This window comes from Protopterus annectens, chromosome 7.part0, assembly GCF_019279795.1.
Source record: "Protopterus annectens isolate FY-2018-M chromosome 7.part0, PAN1.0, whole genome shotgun sequence".
Taxonomy (NCBI): Eukaryota; Metazoa; Chordata; order Ceratodontiformes; family Protopteridae; genus Protopterus; species Protopterus annectens.
The window spans coordinates 1,795,999,211-1,796,017,678 of NC_056739.1; the positions used below are offsets into that span (position 1 = coordinate 1,795,999,211).

Genomic DNA, 18,468 nt, shown 5'->3' on the forward strand with positions numbered 1-18,468 from the left:
CACTGAACAAGGGAGAAATTAAAACAGATCTATCAAACCATAGACCAACTGCCATTTTATTTCCCAAATCAAAAATGTTAGAAAAATGTATTCTTTTGCATATTCTCAGCTGTCTAACAGATAATCATCTACTGTCTTTAACCCAGCATGGCTTCCATTCTCATCATAGCAAAACTACTGCTTTGCTGAATTTAATAGTGACATCATCCACAGAAATGCCAGAAGCCTAGTCTCCACCAGCTTCCTAATCTTAACAAAAGGTTTTATTACTCTCTCCCAACAGAAACCGTACATAAACTCTTACCCTTGAGGCTTACCAATTTTTCTTTACAGTGGTCCATAGCTACCTCTCCAAAAGAGCACAATCAGTAAAATTAAAATGATTTCTCCACTGCCAGTAACTATTTATGTCCCACAAGGATCTGTACTAAGCCCCATACTTTTCAACATATTCATTATTGACCTATACACTGCTACAAAATGCTACCCTAATTCAATATACTGATGATTTGATCCCAATCTGTTCTGCCAAATCTCTCTCTAAACTCCAAGAACTTATACAACAATCATTCTTAGTGATTGTCAAGTCCAAATAAATCAAAACTACTTCTAAACCCTATAAAACTAAATTACAAAGCTACATTATTTACTATCTTCTCTGCCAAAACCCCCATGATAGAACAAATAAACCACACAAAATTACTGGATGTCATTGTGACACCTCACCACTGGCCCAGTAGTAATCAAGGAGCCTCAATCCTCACCACTAGCAATAGCCAGGAATGTACACTTGGAAGGATGACAAGCACACACACACACACACACACACACACACACACACACACACACACACACACACACACACACACACACACACACACAGAGTAAAGTGCAATTTCCCTTAAGTGCACATAAAGGCCACAGTCAGTCTGGGGCTGGTTTCTCCCTCTTTCTCCAGCTCCCCAATAAGACTCCCCACTGGCACAGCTATAGAGTTGAGATTTCAGCTTAGTGGCCAAGCCAAGACCTCCAGCACTCTCTCTCTGTCCAACCAGTGCTTCATGTCATTGACCAAGTAACTGACAGACACACACACACACACACACACACACACACACACACACACACACACACACACACACACACACACACACACACACTCTTTAAGGGTTGATTTATACACAAACACATACACACACACACACACACCTGGGAAAGGCTGGTACAGGTTGACTATGCCCCCCTTTTGCCCAGACTATAAGGTAGTTTTGACTGCCAGGCAGCCATTATCAGCTACTTTAAGGCCCTTAACAAAGGGTGTCCAATCATACTGTGTAATGTTACTATTAATCTAAATGGTAGTTTGACCAAGAGCAAGGCTATTAGGAGTGGCCTACACATTGTCACCAAATAAATATGCAAGTACTCCCAGAACTTAAATATGTTTCACAAATATTAGCCACAATGATAGGTTTAAATTTATTTAATAATAAATAATAAAAGAACAAGCAAGTACTCAGTAAATCATCACAGTAACATCAGAGTTTAAAATCACAGGAAATACTTAAAACAACAATGCAGGACAGTCTCAAATAAATACAGAAAACATCTAAACTACACTTCACTACATTTCTTACTGAATCTAAGAAAAAATACTGTACCCTAGTTAACTTACTTACAGAACTAGCAAGCAGATGTGGTAAGTGGATGTTCTTGTCAGGTCAAAGACAAAATACAAAATGCCCTGTCTCTCTCTCTCTCTCTCAGAGATTTCTTAAATTAATAACAAATATTACTGCTAGGTTAGCTTGCAGGAGGACATCACTTCTTCTCATCTGACTTTAGTTCCCAAGCTAAACCCCCACTGCTAGAAACTGCCAGCATTTAGCATCTCCCTGTGAAAATATATAGCCCTCAGATCTTTGCAGCTGCTGAAAGACATAAAGAAGGCTTCCTAGTTTTAGACTTCCTGTCTCCTTGCTGCACTGAAACCATTTCGTACTGCAGTTATAAAATAATTTAATTTCAACCATTTTTCTGAAGTTTTGCAAGTTAACCTTCTATGTTCCAGTTTCCACTGCTAAACTATATACATTTACATAGTTACAATAGTGTATATACATTTCTGTTCTTTTCTAGTAGGGTACACTGTGGATACATCTTTAAGCTCAGTACTTTACAAACTCTTTCAACACACACTTCTGTACCAGCAGTTTGATATACACATAACATACAGTTCTAATACAGTTGTAACACAAGCATATGAATCATATTGACATTCACAAATAAGATATAATTATTTACAAAATTCCAGATAGCTGGGCTGGCAGTATCTCCTTTTGTTACTGTCATAATAGATGACCTGTTCAAATCTGACCACTATGTTTCAAACATGGCTAAAAAAAAACTATGGAATCCCATCCCACTACCACTGAAATCCATTCATAATGGAAAGACACTTAAAATACAACTTAAACTTCACCTATCAAATCAAAGGATCTGCTCCTGTACAACTCCAGGATAAATGCCATTGTTATCTTCAGTTTGCCATATCATCAAACCATTTCTCTTCTTTCAGAATCCTGTATGCCACAACCAGTCTTCACTTACACTTGTGAAGCATCCCCACCTGTACACTTCTAATATACAACCACACACACACACACACACACACACACACACACACACACACACACACACACACACACATACACATTTCTCTCTGAACAGGTTTGCACCCCACCTCTCAAGTACTGCATCGTTTTCTGCCCTACCCGGTTCTTTCCCTTGCTTCAATTTCTTTGAATTTCTAAATACTAACCACAACATCTAATATCTATCTGATAAACACAAGAATACCCCTCTTCAAGTGCTCAATGTTGAATATCTACTAATGCATTAGTATCTTTCATACTGTAATAGCTGTGTCTACTTTCATATGAATGCAATCTACTTAGTAAATATATAATTGTTGATCTGAACGTAAGCTTAAAAATGTTTTTAATATCTTGGACCTTTTCTCCTTGGTTGCACGTTGAAAAGTGTTTTTTGTCTAAACCCCTGTAGGACAAACTCGGTAAAAAAATAGAAAAATAAAAAGCAAAATAAATTTTGCTACCTTCTTATAATAGTAATACTCTTGTAATTGAATAGCATTTTTCTCCAAGACTGCAGCGTTCCAGATAAACAGCAAGAAAGGATTTTGTTTGTGTATTGCTGATTGCTCTCTTCCTGACAGGCAGTGACCTTAGTGTGAACATAATAAGGCAAGTTGGGGGGGGGTCCCTCTGGTGTTTACCTTTGTGGTGTGCTTGCTTGTAACTGTGCAAGCTTGAGTTACAGTAAAAGTATGTATAACAAAGCAGTGAGTTAGGAGTAGCATTTGCCATGGAATTGTGATTCAGGCTTACTAATTTCAAGGGTTCATAGTGGATACATTATTTGATATGGTGATGTGGAACAATCTGATGATGTACAAGCACACCTATGCACTGTCCATACTTTCAAACAATGGCTAGATTTTCACCACAAACTTTTTGGTGTGTTTCTCACGAAATATGTGGTGTTCTGGCAAATCACTGAGGACTGAAGTCACTAAATAATGACATACACTTGAGTTTCAGATGTCAGATCTAGCAGAAAGTTTATATGAGCAATATTTAAAAATTGTGGACATTCTGGGGTCTTTATCCCCCCCCCCCCAGTCATTTTAGGCTTTGTCCAAATTTCCTATGCTAAGAAATCGAGAGGCATGTGCACAAGTGAATATTTATTACAATTCAGAAGAAACAAAAGGGAGGAGATGAATATATTACATTGCCAAGCAAAATCTAACAGATTATTTGAAGAGTGAGGACAGGGAAGTTTATTATTTAGATGACCAGCAAATGATAAGAAACATTTTATAGACAGGTTCGAAGGTACAGTTGTGTACACTTACCATAAATGTAGATGTTTGAGTGTATTCATTGTTGCAGTCATTACATTTGGGTTATCTGCTTGCAGTAGCCCTCAGTCGGCCTGATTAACAAAGTCTTGGGTCCTGCGTCGGTTGCTGTCCCTTCTTCCATGACGTCAGGTCGTCAGTGGTATAAAACATGCAGTCGAAGCCATTACATCAGTTTTTCTTGCCCCAGATGTCAGGTGCCCCCCTAATGGGAAGCAATTAAATCTATAAATACAAGGATATACCGCCAGCAAAAAAACAAATACACCAAAAAGCGTTTTGAGCATAGTAAGGGAGAGTAGAGGTATAGCCAAAATAAGAAAGGGGGCTGGAGGGAGGGTAACCAGGACTGCAACAGTGAATACACTTGAACATCTACATTTATGGTAGGTGTACACAACTGTACTATGTTCTTCATCTTTCACTGTTGCAGTCATTACATTTGGGTAGATTCCCAAAACTAAGGTTGGGAGGAGGAATTTAAATAGAATTAGGATCAGCTATAAGGCCCTGCAAGACAGCAGTGGCAAAGCCAGCTCTGGATTTAGAGAAAATTGGCAAATGATAATGCTTGGTGAACGTCTGTACAGAACTCCAGGTAGCAGCTTCTAGGATTGTAGATGCAGCCCTGGTTGAATGGGGTCTGATGCACTGTGGGATAGGTTTTCCATGGTGCTTATAGCAGAAATGAATGCAGTGGCCTAACCATTTTGAAATGGATTGCTTTGAAATAACTTTCTCCTCTGTCCCTGCAGCAAATGCCACCAGCAGTTGTTCAGATTTCCTTTGAGGTTTAGTCCTGTCCAAGTAGAATCTAAGTTGTCTGTGCACATCTAAGGAGTGCAGTATTCATTCCCCTTTGTTATGTGGGTTAGGAAAGAAGGTAGGCAAATGAATGGACTGATTAAGAGCCCCACTGTATACCACCTTGGGCATGAAAGTGGGATTGGTTCTGAGGGACACCCTGTTCTCATGAAAGATGATGAAAGGCTCCACTGCCATAAGGGCCTGTAACTCAGATACCCTTCTTGCAGAAGTAATTGCTAAAAGGAAAGCTGTTTTCCAGGAAAGGAATTTTAAATCTGCAGTAGCAGCTGGCTCAAAAGGAGGAAGAGTGAATTTCTCCAAGAAAAAGTTAAAGTCCCAGGCTAGAGTTGGAGCTCTCCTGGGTGGCCTTAAATGTTTGGCCCCTCTGGGGAACTGCTTGAGCAGTGGGTGAGAGAAGAGGGGAGGCTCTGTGCTATAATGAGCTGAAATGGCTGAGGCATGAATTTTGATGGAGGAAAAGGACAAGCCCTTATGAAGCATCTCAGTCAAGTATTGTAGAATCTGAGGTAAATTGGGCACTGCTGCACTTATCCCTTGAGATTGAATACAAGCACAAAATATTTTCCATTTTGCAGCATAAGATTTTCTAGTACTAGGCCTCCTTGCCTCTAAAATGATATCCATCACGGATTTACTGAGGGATGGTAAAGAAGAGATTAGGTAATTAGCCAGGCTGCTAGATTCAGGGTTTGCAGCTGAGGGTGCAGAATCTGGTTCTCCTGCTGAGACAACAGGGAAAGAGCTTGAGGCAGGTGCCATGGGGCTAAGCATAACACACTGCGCAAGAGGGGGTACCAGTGTTGCTGTGGCCAGTCTGGTGCAATTAAAATCGTCCTTGGCTTGTCCTGTTTGATCTTTAATAGTACCTTGGAGAGCAGAGGCAGAGGAGGAAAGGCATAAACTGATAGGTTTTTCCAGCTGAAGGATAGAGCATCCACTTTCCAAGCTAGCTTGTGGGAAATCCTTGTGCAAAATTTGTCCAATTGATGGTTCTGCTGGGGAGGCAAACAGGTCTATATCTGGGATCCCTCATTTGCTTGTCAACATATTGAAAATCCTTGGTTCCAGTTTCCACTCGTGTGGGTCCATGAGGTTTCTGCTTAGTCCATCTGCCAGTGTATTTAGTTTTCCTGGCAGGAATTGAGCTTGTAGATTCACTTGGTAGCTGTGTTCCACAATGCCATGGCTAGTCTGCAGAGGGGGTAAGAATGTGTACCCCCCTGCTTGTCTATGTACCACATGACAGTGGTGTTGTCCGTCTTTACCATTAGTTGTCCTGGAAGAATGTGGTCCTTGAAGGCTGTCAGAGCATTCTGTACAGCTAACATTTCCTTTTGATTTATGTGCAGGTGCATTTGACTTGGGTTCCATTTGCCCTGAATGCACTTCCCTGCCAGGTGAGCCCCCATGCATAGTCTGATGCGTCTGTTGTTAAGGTTTGGGCGGCAGGGGGTACTGTGAATGGTAGTCCCCTGTTTTGGTGGCAGGCCTCTGCCCACCAAAGGAACTCTAGGCGTAGGCAAGGTATGATAGGAATCATTGCTTCTAGATCCTGTGAATGTTGACACCATATGCTTTTGAGATACCACTGTAGTTTCCTCATATGCAGCTTTGCATATGGAATTAGAAGAATGCAGGAGGCCATGAACCCCAAGGCTTGCAGTATTTGCCTTGCAGATAACTGGGTTTTTGTGGCCACTTGTTTGAAGTAGGTTGTCAAATGAATCCATTTCTCTGGCGTGAGAAAAGCCATCTAGGAAGTTGTATTCAAGCTTGCTCCCATGAATATAATTTGTTGACAGGGTACCAGGTGTGATTTCTTTTCGTTTATGATGTACCCCGAGACAAGTCAGCACCCTTTGAACAAAGGCCAGATGATTCAAAAGTATGTCCTGGCTTTCTGCCTGAATTAGACAATCGTCCAGGTATGGGTATATTTGAATATTTCTTTGCCTGCAAAATGCAATGACTGGAGCTAGGTACTTTGTGAATACCCTGGGCGCAGTAGACAAGCCAAAGGGCAGTGCAGAGAACTGATAGTGCATGTAGCCTGCTTTGAAGCGTAGGTATCTTCTGCAAGACTCCCTGATAGGGATGTGCAGGTATGCTTCTTTTAAGTCTAGTGTTGCCAACCATGCATCTTTGCCTAGCATAGGAAGCAGCTGGTGAAGAGTCAGCATCGTGAATTTTGGAATCACCAGAAAGGTGTTTAGAGTAGAAAGGTTCAGGATAGGACGCCACGCAGTGCCTTTTCTGGGTACCAGGAAAAGTCTCGAATAGAAACCTTGACCCTTTTCCTCTTCTGGTACCAACTGAATAGCCCCCATGCTTGAGAGAGAGAGTACTTGATTTTGGGCCTCTGTGTGGAAGAGAAATCTGTATCCTTGGGACACTGCATTTAAAACCCATTTGTCCTGGGTAATGAGTTTCCAGTTTTTGGCCTGCAGACCACTCTTTCTGGCTAAAGGAGCATTCAGTTGGGAAGTGCTTGGAAGTTTTAAAAGCAAGTCATTGAGACAGTTTTCCATACAGGGGAGTCTTACTACTCCCAGATTTGGGTGCGGAAATCCCCCACTGCTTAGTCTTGTGTGTCCCCTGGGACTGAAACCTGGGGTTTCTGCTGTGTCTGGGTTTGGCTTGAGAAGACCTCGAAGGGGCTGGAAAGGACCAATTCTTACAGGGCCAATGCCTACTAATTCTAGGAGGCTGAACTTGCAAGAAATCTTTTAAAAGTTTGCATAGACTTAGCTTTTATCTTCCATCTTTTTAAGAACTTCCTCAGCTTTGTTGCCAAACAGGCGGTCCTGATTTAAGGGAGTATCCAACAGTTTAGCTTTAACATGATCAGGCAAAGATTGCTCCTTAAGCCAAGCATGCCTTCTGAGCACAGACCCAGTAACAGCAGCCCTGCAAGAGGCCTCTATTGAATCAAATCCACATTGCAAAGTATGTTTACCAACCTGTTCCGCAGAATGCATTAAATCCTGTAATTCTTTATTTTCAGCACAGTCAGGAATCAACATCATTTTCTGTTTAAATAACCCAATAACATGTTGTTGATTCTTTAACATATGAAACTGCCAGTTTAAAGCCATAATGGCCAAGGTTGCAGAAATGTAAGCCTTCTTAACCCACCTATCCAGCGCCCTGGAGTCTCTATCAGAAGGGGTAGGATTTTTAGCAGTAAAAGCCTTAATGCCCTTGGGTCCCTGAGAAATAGTTTCTGTCTCCGCAATAGGATTTTTAAAAAGGAACTTGTGTGAATCAGGAACCCTGTAATATCTGCCAGGTTTTCGGGGAGCAGGAGGCAAAGAATCAAGGGCCAAACTAGATTCCGAAAAGGCATCATCAACAATGTCTAGTACAGGAGGTATAGCTAAAGGCCTATGCTGAGGCAGGAGTAAGAAATCCCTAAACCTCTTTTTTGAATCAGAAAAATCCTGGCCTTCCCAGTGGAAATACTCCCTTAGAGTATATAAGGTTTCACCTAAAGAAAAATCCTCTGGAGGGGAAGCAGACGGAATAGAGTCCCCTGCATCAGAATCCTCATAAGTAGATAAGGGCAAATCCAGATCATCAGAAGAATCAGAAAAATCAGAATCCTGGTCAGAAGATTCATAAACAACTTCAGACCTAGGTTCTCTTAGAAGGGGGAGGTTGGCTTCCCCTGATTAAAGTTATAGGATCTTCAGCCATTCTTATCATTTGTTTTTTAGACATAGAGGCCTGGGCATCGGTTTCTTAGACATACTTCGAGATTTAGGCCTAAATGAAGAAGGTGGCGTCGGTTTAATATGCAAGTCCGTAGGCCTGAATACACCCTCAGAAGCCGGTGCCTGCACAGCGGCTCCGGACCCATCCAAGGTAGAGACATCCGCAGGTTCCACAGTTGAAGCATCTTGCGAATGGGTCTCAGTAGAGGCCTGCAAATCAGAAGTAGCGGGTATCAGGGGCTGCGAAAGTGCCTCACTGAGTACCGGCGAACTGGCGACTGGCTTAGGAGAAGCATCTTCGGTAGCTTTGGACCTAGGTGGCCTGTCTCTGTCTTTATCTTTGCATTTTTTCAGAATCCTGGTAGTCGGATGGCTAACCGACGACATTTCTGGATAATTGAACCGAGAACTGAAATATTTAGAGGCAAAAATATACCGACGATGGACAGTGCGCTGATTAAATAAAGCACAAAACCAACAGCAAGGTACGTCGTGGTCAGAGCCTTGGCAAGGAATACAGTATGAATGAAAATCATTGTGAGGTATTTGCTTTCCACAAGTAATGCAATTATTAACTTTTACTGACTTCGGTAAGGAGCAAGAAAAAGTTTCCTCAATAGGGTACTTAGCTTTAGTTGAAGACTTCAGTTCTGAAACTCGAAAATGAAAATTTCAGGAGTCAGCTGACTGCTTGTGAACTGCTTCTGCTTCGGGCACCGCACGGCAAGAAAGACTGATGTAATGGCACCTGCTGCATGTTTTATACCCCTGACGACATGACGTCATGGAAGAAGGGACAGCATCCGACACAGGACACAAGACTTTGTTAATTAGGCTGACTGAGGACTACTGCAAGCAGATAACCCAAATGTAATGACTGCAACAGTGAAACACGAAGAACATCAGGTGTATAAACAATTTAGTAGGAATAACAGTGACCGAGGGATGACTCCTAGATCATTAGTCCCAGGTCATTTCGTCCCCACTGTAACACAGCATACTTACAAGTATTTCACATACAGTCATAAGATGTGGAAAGCTGCAAGATATTGTTGCAGTGTTAGTATCTGCTGTATAAAATAACATAGTTTAACAGCTACCTTTACAGGAGGCATACATTTGCTGCCAGTTTAGTTCGTAAAAACCTTAAAGAATTACGCTCATGTTATTCCTAAATTCAAGTATATCTTTCCTTATTTGGCAAAGTGTGCTTCTTTCAAGGAGCACTGCATTGTGCAGTGTTTATCTAACTGACCAGTTGTGCATCTGCAATGCTTATGTGGGTGTAGCCAATATCACAATGATGCGTTTCCTAGTTAGGCTGCCAACAAGTGCAGTGCGAACAAACTTAGAAGTTAAACTTCACTATTACTTTGCTGCAACGATATTAAAAAAAACAATTTTAATCAGCTAGGATAGTGTAGAAGAAACACTACCCTTCCTCAGACATGCCTCATTAAGTCAAACATAAAAGTTAAAAAAAAAAGATGAAATGCAACAGCGGTACATGGCAGTACTGCATTACAAGAGCAACTTCACATAAGTAACTGCCAATGTTTAACGCTATTCTTAAATCAACATGTATTTATAACAAATGCTTCTACATTTCAGTGAATTTTTGCTGAACATTTATGAATATTTACAATCAGAACTTACCTAATATAGAAAGACTAAATGTTTCACTAATTAAATGACCATTTCTTAACACAATTGTAGCAATGTATCTGCCTTTGTCACTTGATTGCAGATTATCAATCAATAGAGACCCATTTCGACTGTTCAAACGTAACTTCCACAGTAACATGTTGTCATAATCTGCCTTAACTTTTGTTTCATGAGGGAAAGTTGCAATCAGTTTGTCGTTATCAGGTTGACAATACTTCCATTCAAGTTTACAGATTTCATCATTCTCTGAAATTTGTATGGGTAACTGGATGTGCATTCCGAGATAACCACTGACACTTTTACTTGAATCTGTAATCAAAACATGCAAAACAAAGCAAATTATTCCAAACGGAGTACAGCCTCTCCCTCACATAACTGTGAAACAAGCAAAGTAATGTCTGGTTACTCTCTGGTCACAGTTTAGTTGCTTTTCTGCCCCCCCCCCAAAAAAAAAAAAACAAAAAAAAATGTTCTTTTGTTCATAGTCATTCTACTTCTGAGTGCTAAATTTTATTGCTTCATTTTCAGATGTACAGGGCATTTTATTATAAATACTATACAGTAAGGCAGTTAATTTCTAAGCATGTCCTAGAGAAAGAATACTTATTTTAAAAGGCAAGTTATTCAATGCTACATACCTGCATCATTATACAGCTAGAAATTGTGTTCTGCCAACCAAGCTTGTGGTGGGCATGCATATTACCTTCCCTAGCATGCAAAATAATAAAACTTAGTGGAAGGGTTGGCAGAGTACCCTATACAGGCGATGTGTGTGTGTGTGTGTGTGTGTGGGGGGGGCTGGTCCATATAAAAACAAATGTTTTTTACTGTTTCCAACACCCAACTGTTGACGATTCCAGTGCAAGCAGATATGGTTTCAACAAATAAGTCGATGAAGAATTGTCCAATATTTATGTCCTGGATTACGAAGATAAGCAATTATCTGCCTCAGGGTTTTTTGGGGGGGGGGCTTGAAGTTTTGCCAAGTTATCACTTAATAACAGGAAGACTGCCTTATAAGATTTGCTAACTGTAACTGGGTTATCTGGGGGTCATGGGTTTATTTTTCTTTCAAAGGAGACAGCTTTATGGTCTGATCATACCAGAGAAGACACAGGTGTTGGGGGGGGGGGGCAGCATTTTCCCATGTTTCTGAGGCCAGATCCAGTATGTTTGCAACTCTAGTGGGTGTGTGGGGCATGTGATCCATGGTGTTTGTGTTTACAAATCTGAGGAATATCTGGGCCTGCATGTCTGGGGTTGTGTATAATTCCCAATTTATGGTGGGGTTAAATTGCACATGATTATGGTACTGGGTTTAATGGTGAGTATCTCCAGTACACTGAAAGATGAATTATGCGTTTCTTGTATCACAGAAGGGGCTCTATCGTTTTCTAATATATGGTATGGGACTTTGTGTATAGTAATTTGGATGTGGAGAATCTCAAACAAGTCATCTTGTCTGACCTCCACCTTTAGTCCCTGCTTGTGCATTTCCTGGGATAAATCTATGGAAGGCATTGCAGCTCTGCACTGCTGGGGTGCGCTCCATGGCTTTAAACCATGTCTCGGTAACTGCATAGATGTATGCATTCTCCAGGGTGAGTGCTTGGAGTGAGTGGAGTTAATTTCTTAGACTCCTGGCACTGAGCAGTAACACCTTTAAATTCCCTTCAGTTGTTTTTGTTATGTTAGAAGGTTTACTCAGTTTGGCATTGCCTAAACAAGCCACTACATGGAGGAAAATATTTTAGCCAATATTTGAAAATCTAGAAGGGACAGGTGAAAACCATCTTTGGCAAACCAATATGGTCCGTCAACCATACATTCCAATGCTGACAAATACTGCACCCCCTTAAAATGACAGCAGACGCTAAGCCAGTTATTAAAGTTGACCATCTTCTGCTCATAATGTGGCATCATCCTAGGTGAAGACAGAATGCTGCTGAATGGTCATACCAGCCTGGAATAGTCCAAGAGCTCCATGACATATCTCTTCATTTAGTTCAGACAGGTATTTCTCAAGTCATTTACACCTACATGAACTATAACTGAGTCATACTGGTACTTGTGATCCAATGACATGAATACATGCGCAGTGTGGCAGACCCTAGCCCGTAATAGACAACTGGTCATGATTTTCTCCTTATTCAGCCTGGTGAGTGGGACATCTGTGTATCTCACAATGGAGACTCCTATGACTAAAGTATTGGGTTGTGTGGTGGCCTGCCTCATACGCCTAGAGGCTGAGGCTCCATGAGGTTTGGCTGTATATGTTGTAGCGGGTGTTGTTTTGGTGGAGTGCTTTTGGGGGTGCTGTGCTTTTCGGGGTGCTGAGGATATCTGTTGTAGGTCTAATATCTGGGGGGTGGGCTTTGGGGTTTAGGAAGATTACTTTTTTTAAGTGCATCAGCATATGTAGGTCTGTGTGTCTGATCCATACTGTGTGTGGTTAGTGGAATGTCTGAATTTCTGACACCCTGGTTGGTATTATGTATGCCTGCATGTGAGAGCTTTGCCTCCAGTGACATTGTGTAAATGCACCTCTCACATACCGTTCAGTTTGTTTGAGAATGAGCTGGTTGTCACTAAACATAAGACAACTGCTCCATTGCCTCAGGATGCCCATATCCACTAAACTTGCTGCAGAGCTAGTAGGAAAGTTCATGTCCATGGTTACTGGCCCTTTTTAGGTAATAAGCAGATCTTTGCACGAGGGAGTAGTAAAGAGAGTACCTACTCCAAAGCATGTGGGGGCAGTGCTTGTCCCTGCATAACTGAGTTGGAAGTGTGAAGAGAATTCTTAGAGGGAAAATATCAACTCTAGGTGCCTGCATCTCTACAGGACACTGCTAAAACTCAGTGTGCAGTACAAAGCTTTGAGCAAATGTAATGCCTTTATACAGTATCAAAACAATGGGTAAGCAAGTAAGATGGCCCCTGGCCAATCACATCTAGCACAATCTAAGGTTTCATAAGTCACGTACAGCATAGACTTCATCAAATGTGGGCATCAAAACTGTTACAACATACCCGGTCTTCAGCAGAAACTTAAACCTGCAATCTTAAATGAAACATTTCCAAAGTAAATTTCGATTTCTTTGTTATAAAGGTGGATATTTATATGCAGATTACTAAAAGAAGAAAAGCAGACTCCCTCTGCACAGTATAACATTAACAAATATGGCTAATAAAAGGTTGATATAGCCCACTCTGAAAAATATCTGTTCCTTCTGCATTCGCATTATACTAAATCTCTAATGCTCCCATTGTGAGTAGCTCCACAATTAAATGAATAAATAAATGAATAAACAAAACAACCAGATAAATAAAAACAAAAGCATTACGTTTTCAGCATATCAACTACTATAAGGTCAGACTGCGCTCAAAGGCAGAAAACAATTATGAGATATTCTTTAATTATACCAACAAATTGAACTGCAAAATTGTGAATTTAACATGGTATCTGTAACACCCAGCTGCAGGGCATCACAAACAGTTCTGCAGACAAAATTTATGCAAACTTTATAATACTCAAAGAAATACCACAGAGTGCTGTAGGAACAAGTGGATGAACCTCTTACATAAAGATATGACAACCGATGACACAAATATAACATTTAAAAAATCATGTTCCATGGAAAGAGAAGTCCTTGCATTTGTCTCACAGAAGAAGATGAATAACATTACCTAGGTTGCCCTTTAAACATATTCAGCATTATATTTCCACTCTGACCCTATCTTCATACTCACCCCTTCATTACCCCGTCTTTGCCCTCTAGAATGCCTTCATGAATTTTTCTTTGCACCACCATCCCAGCAGACCATTCCAAGGGTCCACAACTGTCTCAATGAAGAAGCACTTTTAAAACAATGCATCCTCTCCTCCATACTATTTGTTTCCTCTTGAAGACAACCCCTTCACATCTCCTTAGCATCAATGTGTAAATCCATACCTTGTCCCCCCGTCTTTCTGTAGCTCTAGTAAGAAAAGCTTTAGGTCATCCAATCTCTGTAAAGAAGAACTGGCAGGGACATACTACCTCTATTTCTAGACTTGATCACCCTGCTATGCTTCTTTAGCTCAGGTGTAGTTCACTGCATTTTTCTGCATTAAATTTCAGCTGCCACCTTTTAGCCTACTCGGTCAGCCCTTTCAAGTCAATGTATTGATTCTCCCTTATTGCATCCTCCACTATTACACCTACAGGTATGTCATCAGCAGGGTGGTTGATTCTGTTCCCTTTTGTCTTAGATAAAGTGAACACACAGAAGAGTACTGGACTCCTAATGATCACCTGCACTACTCCACTTGTCTCTTTACTCCTGCAGTTTCCCCTTTCATTGACACATACCGTGCAAAGTCAGCTTCTTTATACATACTGACTTACATTTAATATTTCTGGCATCCCAACCTTACAGACTTCCAAGAGAATTGCAGTACACTAATATTCCACACTTAAATTATGAATTCCAAAATTTCAAGAGCATTTTTTTTAAATAATTTAATAAGAGTCTATAACTATGTTTTAATTAAACATGTTTTTCTAATCATTTTAAAATAAATATTTCCAGTCCACCCCACAGTCTAACTCTTTAGGAGCTAAAGTTGTTGTTGTTGTTGTTGTTGTTGTTGTCATTCGGCTTTTAGGGGTCGCCACAACGGAACTCCGGTCCGCTAATGATTGGCAGTAGATTTTCATGAACGCCGAGGTGCCAGCTCGACGTTCAACCTTCAACGAAGGCACGCCTATTTATGCATGTCTTTCGAACGCCCACCCAACCGTGGGGAGGACGTGCAGACTCCACACAGAAGGCACTCCCCGCACTCCAGCCGAGAATCAAACGAGAGAACCACTTGCTGTGAGGCAACAACACCGCTGCACCACCATGGATTCTTTAGGAGCTAAAGTACTAAACTTAAACATCATTTGAGCTTCAACCTGTAACAGTCTTAAAGGACCATTACTGGCAGAAACAAAAAGACTTTCAGGATGTCATGAATTTCTACACAGTTCAAACCTACTAGCTGCACACCGAAGTATTACAAATTTTATTTATTTATTCATTTATATTTATTTACTGGGGTACTGCACTGATCTGAATGAACCATTTGCAGGCAGAGCCTAGGTGAATAGGATCACATAAGAAATGAACAGAAAGTACAGTTTTGTACCTACCATAAATGTAGATGTTCGAGTGTTCACCCTGCTGCAGTCATCACACTTGGGTTATCCTGCCGTCAGGTGGTCCCACAGTCGGCCCGAATTCCAAAGTCTTGGTCTGGCGTCAGTTGCTGTCGCTTCTTCCCTGATGTCAGTGCGCCAGGGGTATATAAGAGGCATCTGACGCCATTTTCTTCAGTTTTTCTTGCCCCAGATGTCAGGTGCCCCCAATAGGTAGGCAATATATATATATATATATATATATATATATATATATATATATATATATATATATATATATATATATATATATAGAGCTATATAAAAATAAAACAAAACCCTTAGGCACAAGCAAATACACCACAGAGGTAGTACAGGATAGAGGGATAGAGTGGTAGAGATAAGTTCAGCTAGTTCAGAAGGGATGGAGGGAGGGTAACCTGGACTGCAGCAGGGTGAACACTCGAACATCTACATTTATGGTAGGTACAAAACTGTACTATGTTTATCATGTTACCCTGCTGCAGTCATCACACTTGGGTTGAATCCCAAAGCTAAGGGTGGGAGGTGGAGTCAAACAGGGTTAGAAGAAGCTAGTAGGCCCTGCAAAACTGCAGTGGCAAAATCAGTTCTAGTCTTAGAGTATAGAGGTAAGTGACAGTGTTTGGTGAAGGTGTGCACTGAACTCCAAGTTGCAGCTTCCAGAATATTCTTGGTTGGCACTCCCCTGAGAAAGGCTGCTGATGTAGCTGTAGCACTGGTGGAGTGGGACCTAATGTTAGCAGGTACCGGTTTCCCATGATGCGTGTAGCATAAACGCATGCAATGCCCTATCCATTTAGAAATGGTCTGTTTTGAGATAGCTTTTCCTTGTGATCCTGTAGCATAGGCTACAAAGAGCTGGTCAGTTTTTCTGAAAACCTTAGTTTTATCCAAGTAGTAAAGTAATTGCCTGTGAATGTCCAAAGAGTGCAGGAGTCTTTCTCCTTTGTTCTGGGGATTTGGGAAGAATGTGGGCAAGTGAATGGTTTGGTTTAGGGCCCCACTGGATACCACCTTTGGCATAAAGGAAGGATTAGTTCATAGACAGACTCTGTCTTGATGAAAAATGAGGAAAGGTTCCACTGCCATTAGTGCCTGTAGCTCTGAGACTCTTCTAGCTGAGGTTATTGCTAAGTAGTAAGGCAGTTTTCCATGAAAGAAATTTTAAATCAGCTGAAAAAGCTGGTTCAAAGGGCGGCAGTGTAAGCTTTTCCAGAACAAAGTTGAGGTCCCAAGTAGGTGTTGGAGCTCTCCTTGGCGGTCTTAAGTTCTTAGCCCCTGAGGTACTGTCTTAGGAGTGGATGTGAGAATAAAGGAGGATCCGTGCTGTAATGAGCTGAAATTGCTGAGGCGTGGATCTTAATAGATGAAAAGGGAAGTCCTTTGTGCAACATCTCAGTTAAATATTGTAGAATCTGAGGGATGTTTGGATCAAGGGGATTTAGGCCTTTAGCAAAATCTTTTCCATTTGTCTGAATAAGTTTTCCTGGTGCTGGGCCTCCTGGCCTCCAGAATGACATCCATAACAGCTTTGGATAATGGTGTTGGCTGGTTGTTTAGGTAATTTGCCATGCAGCCAAGTTTAAAGTCTTGAGCTGGCTGTGTAGAATCTGATTGTCTCACTGGGTGAGCAGGTTAGAAATCTGTGGCAAAATCCATGGTGGGCCGTGGGCGATGTTCCTTAAAATTGGATACCAATGCTGGCGTGGCCAGTCTGGTGCAACAAGTATCATATGTGGCCTCTCTAATCTGACTTTTAGCAGTACCTTTGCTAGAAGAGGCAGTGGAGGGAAGGCATACACTGTTAATGTTTTCCAACTGAATGAGAGGGCGTCCACTTTCCAAGCTAGTGGATGGAAGGTCCTTGTGCAAAATTTTTGAAGTTGGTGGTTGTGGGGGCTTGCAAACAGATCTATGTCTGGGCGTCCCCATTTTTGAGCTATCATTGCAAATACTTGTGGATCTAATTTCCATTCGTGTGGATCCATGATGTTTCTGCTTAGGTCGTCTGCCAATGTGTTTTCCTTTCCTGGCAGGAATTGTGCTTGTAATTGAACCTGGTAAGACAGTGCAGTGTTCCACAAGGTCACTGCTTGCCTGCACAGAGGATAGGAATGTGTTCCCCCTTGCTTGTTTATGTACCACATTACTGTGGTATTGTCCATATTTATTATTAGTTGTCCTGGGTGTAGAAGGTCCTTGAAAGCTGTTAGGGCATTCTGTACTGCTAGCATTTCTTTTTGATTGATATGCAGATGCCTCTGATCTGTAGTCCATTTGCCCTGAATGCACTGCCCTGCCATGTGTGCTCCCCAGGCATAGTCTGATGCATCTGTTGTCATCATTTGCCTGGCTGTGGGTAAGGTGAAAGGCTGACCCTTGTTGAGGTGACATGCCTGTGCCCACCACAGAAACTCCTGGTGAAGGCAGGGAATGAGAGGTACCATTGTTTCCAAGCTGTGGCTGTGTTGACTCCATACTCTTTTCAGGTACCACTGTAATTTCCTCATATGCAGTATTGCAAATGGTATTAGTAGTATGCAAGATGCCATGAATCCCAAGGTCTGCAGAATTTTTCTTGCAGGGAGTTGGGTCTTTGTTGCAATTATTTTGAAATACTGAATCAGCTGTCATTGTTTGTCTGGTGTGAGATAAGCCATCTGGGCCGTTGTATTCAAGCTGGCACCCAGGAATATTATGTTTTGTGAGGGCACTAGTTTTGATTTCTTTTCGTTTATTGTGGACCCTAGGCAACTTAGAAGGTGTTTGACAAATGCCAGATGCTTTAAAAGAATGTCCTTGCTTTCTGCTTGAATAAGGCAGTCGTCCAGGTATGGGTATATTTGAATTCCTCTTTGTCTGCAGTATGCAATTACTGGTGCCAGGCATTTTGTGAAGACCCTGGGCACAGTAGATAAGCCAAAGGGCAGTGCAGAGAATTGATAATGCACTGAACCTGCAATGAAGTGGAGGTATCTTCTGCAATTTTGTCTGATAGGGGCATGCAGGTATGCCTCCTTGAGGTCCAAAGTGACTAGCCAAGCATTCTTGCCCAGCATGGGAAGAAGCTGCTGTAGTGTTAGCATCTTGAATTTTGGTACTTGCAGAT

At 41.5% G+C, this 18,468-nt stretch overlaps 1 protein-coding gene across 1 annotated transcript in view; it reads right to left on the bottom strand.

The window, feature by feature from the left end:
• Positions 1 to 18,468, bottom strand: part of LOC122807241 — a 1,134,459-nt gene that overhangs the window by 311,707 nt on the left and 804,284 nt on the right. Inside the window, exon 6 of the mRNA XM_044078325.1 lies at positions 10,144 to 10,461. Coding sequence (XP_043934260.1) covers positions 10,144 to 10,461 — 318 coding nt within the window. The remainder of the gene's footprint in view (positions 1 to 10,143; positions 10,462 to 18,468) is intronic.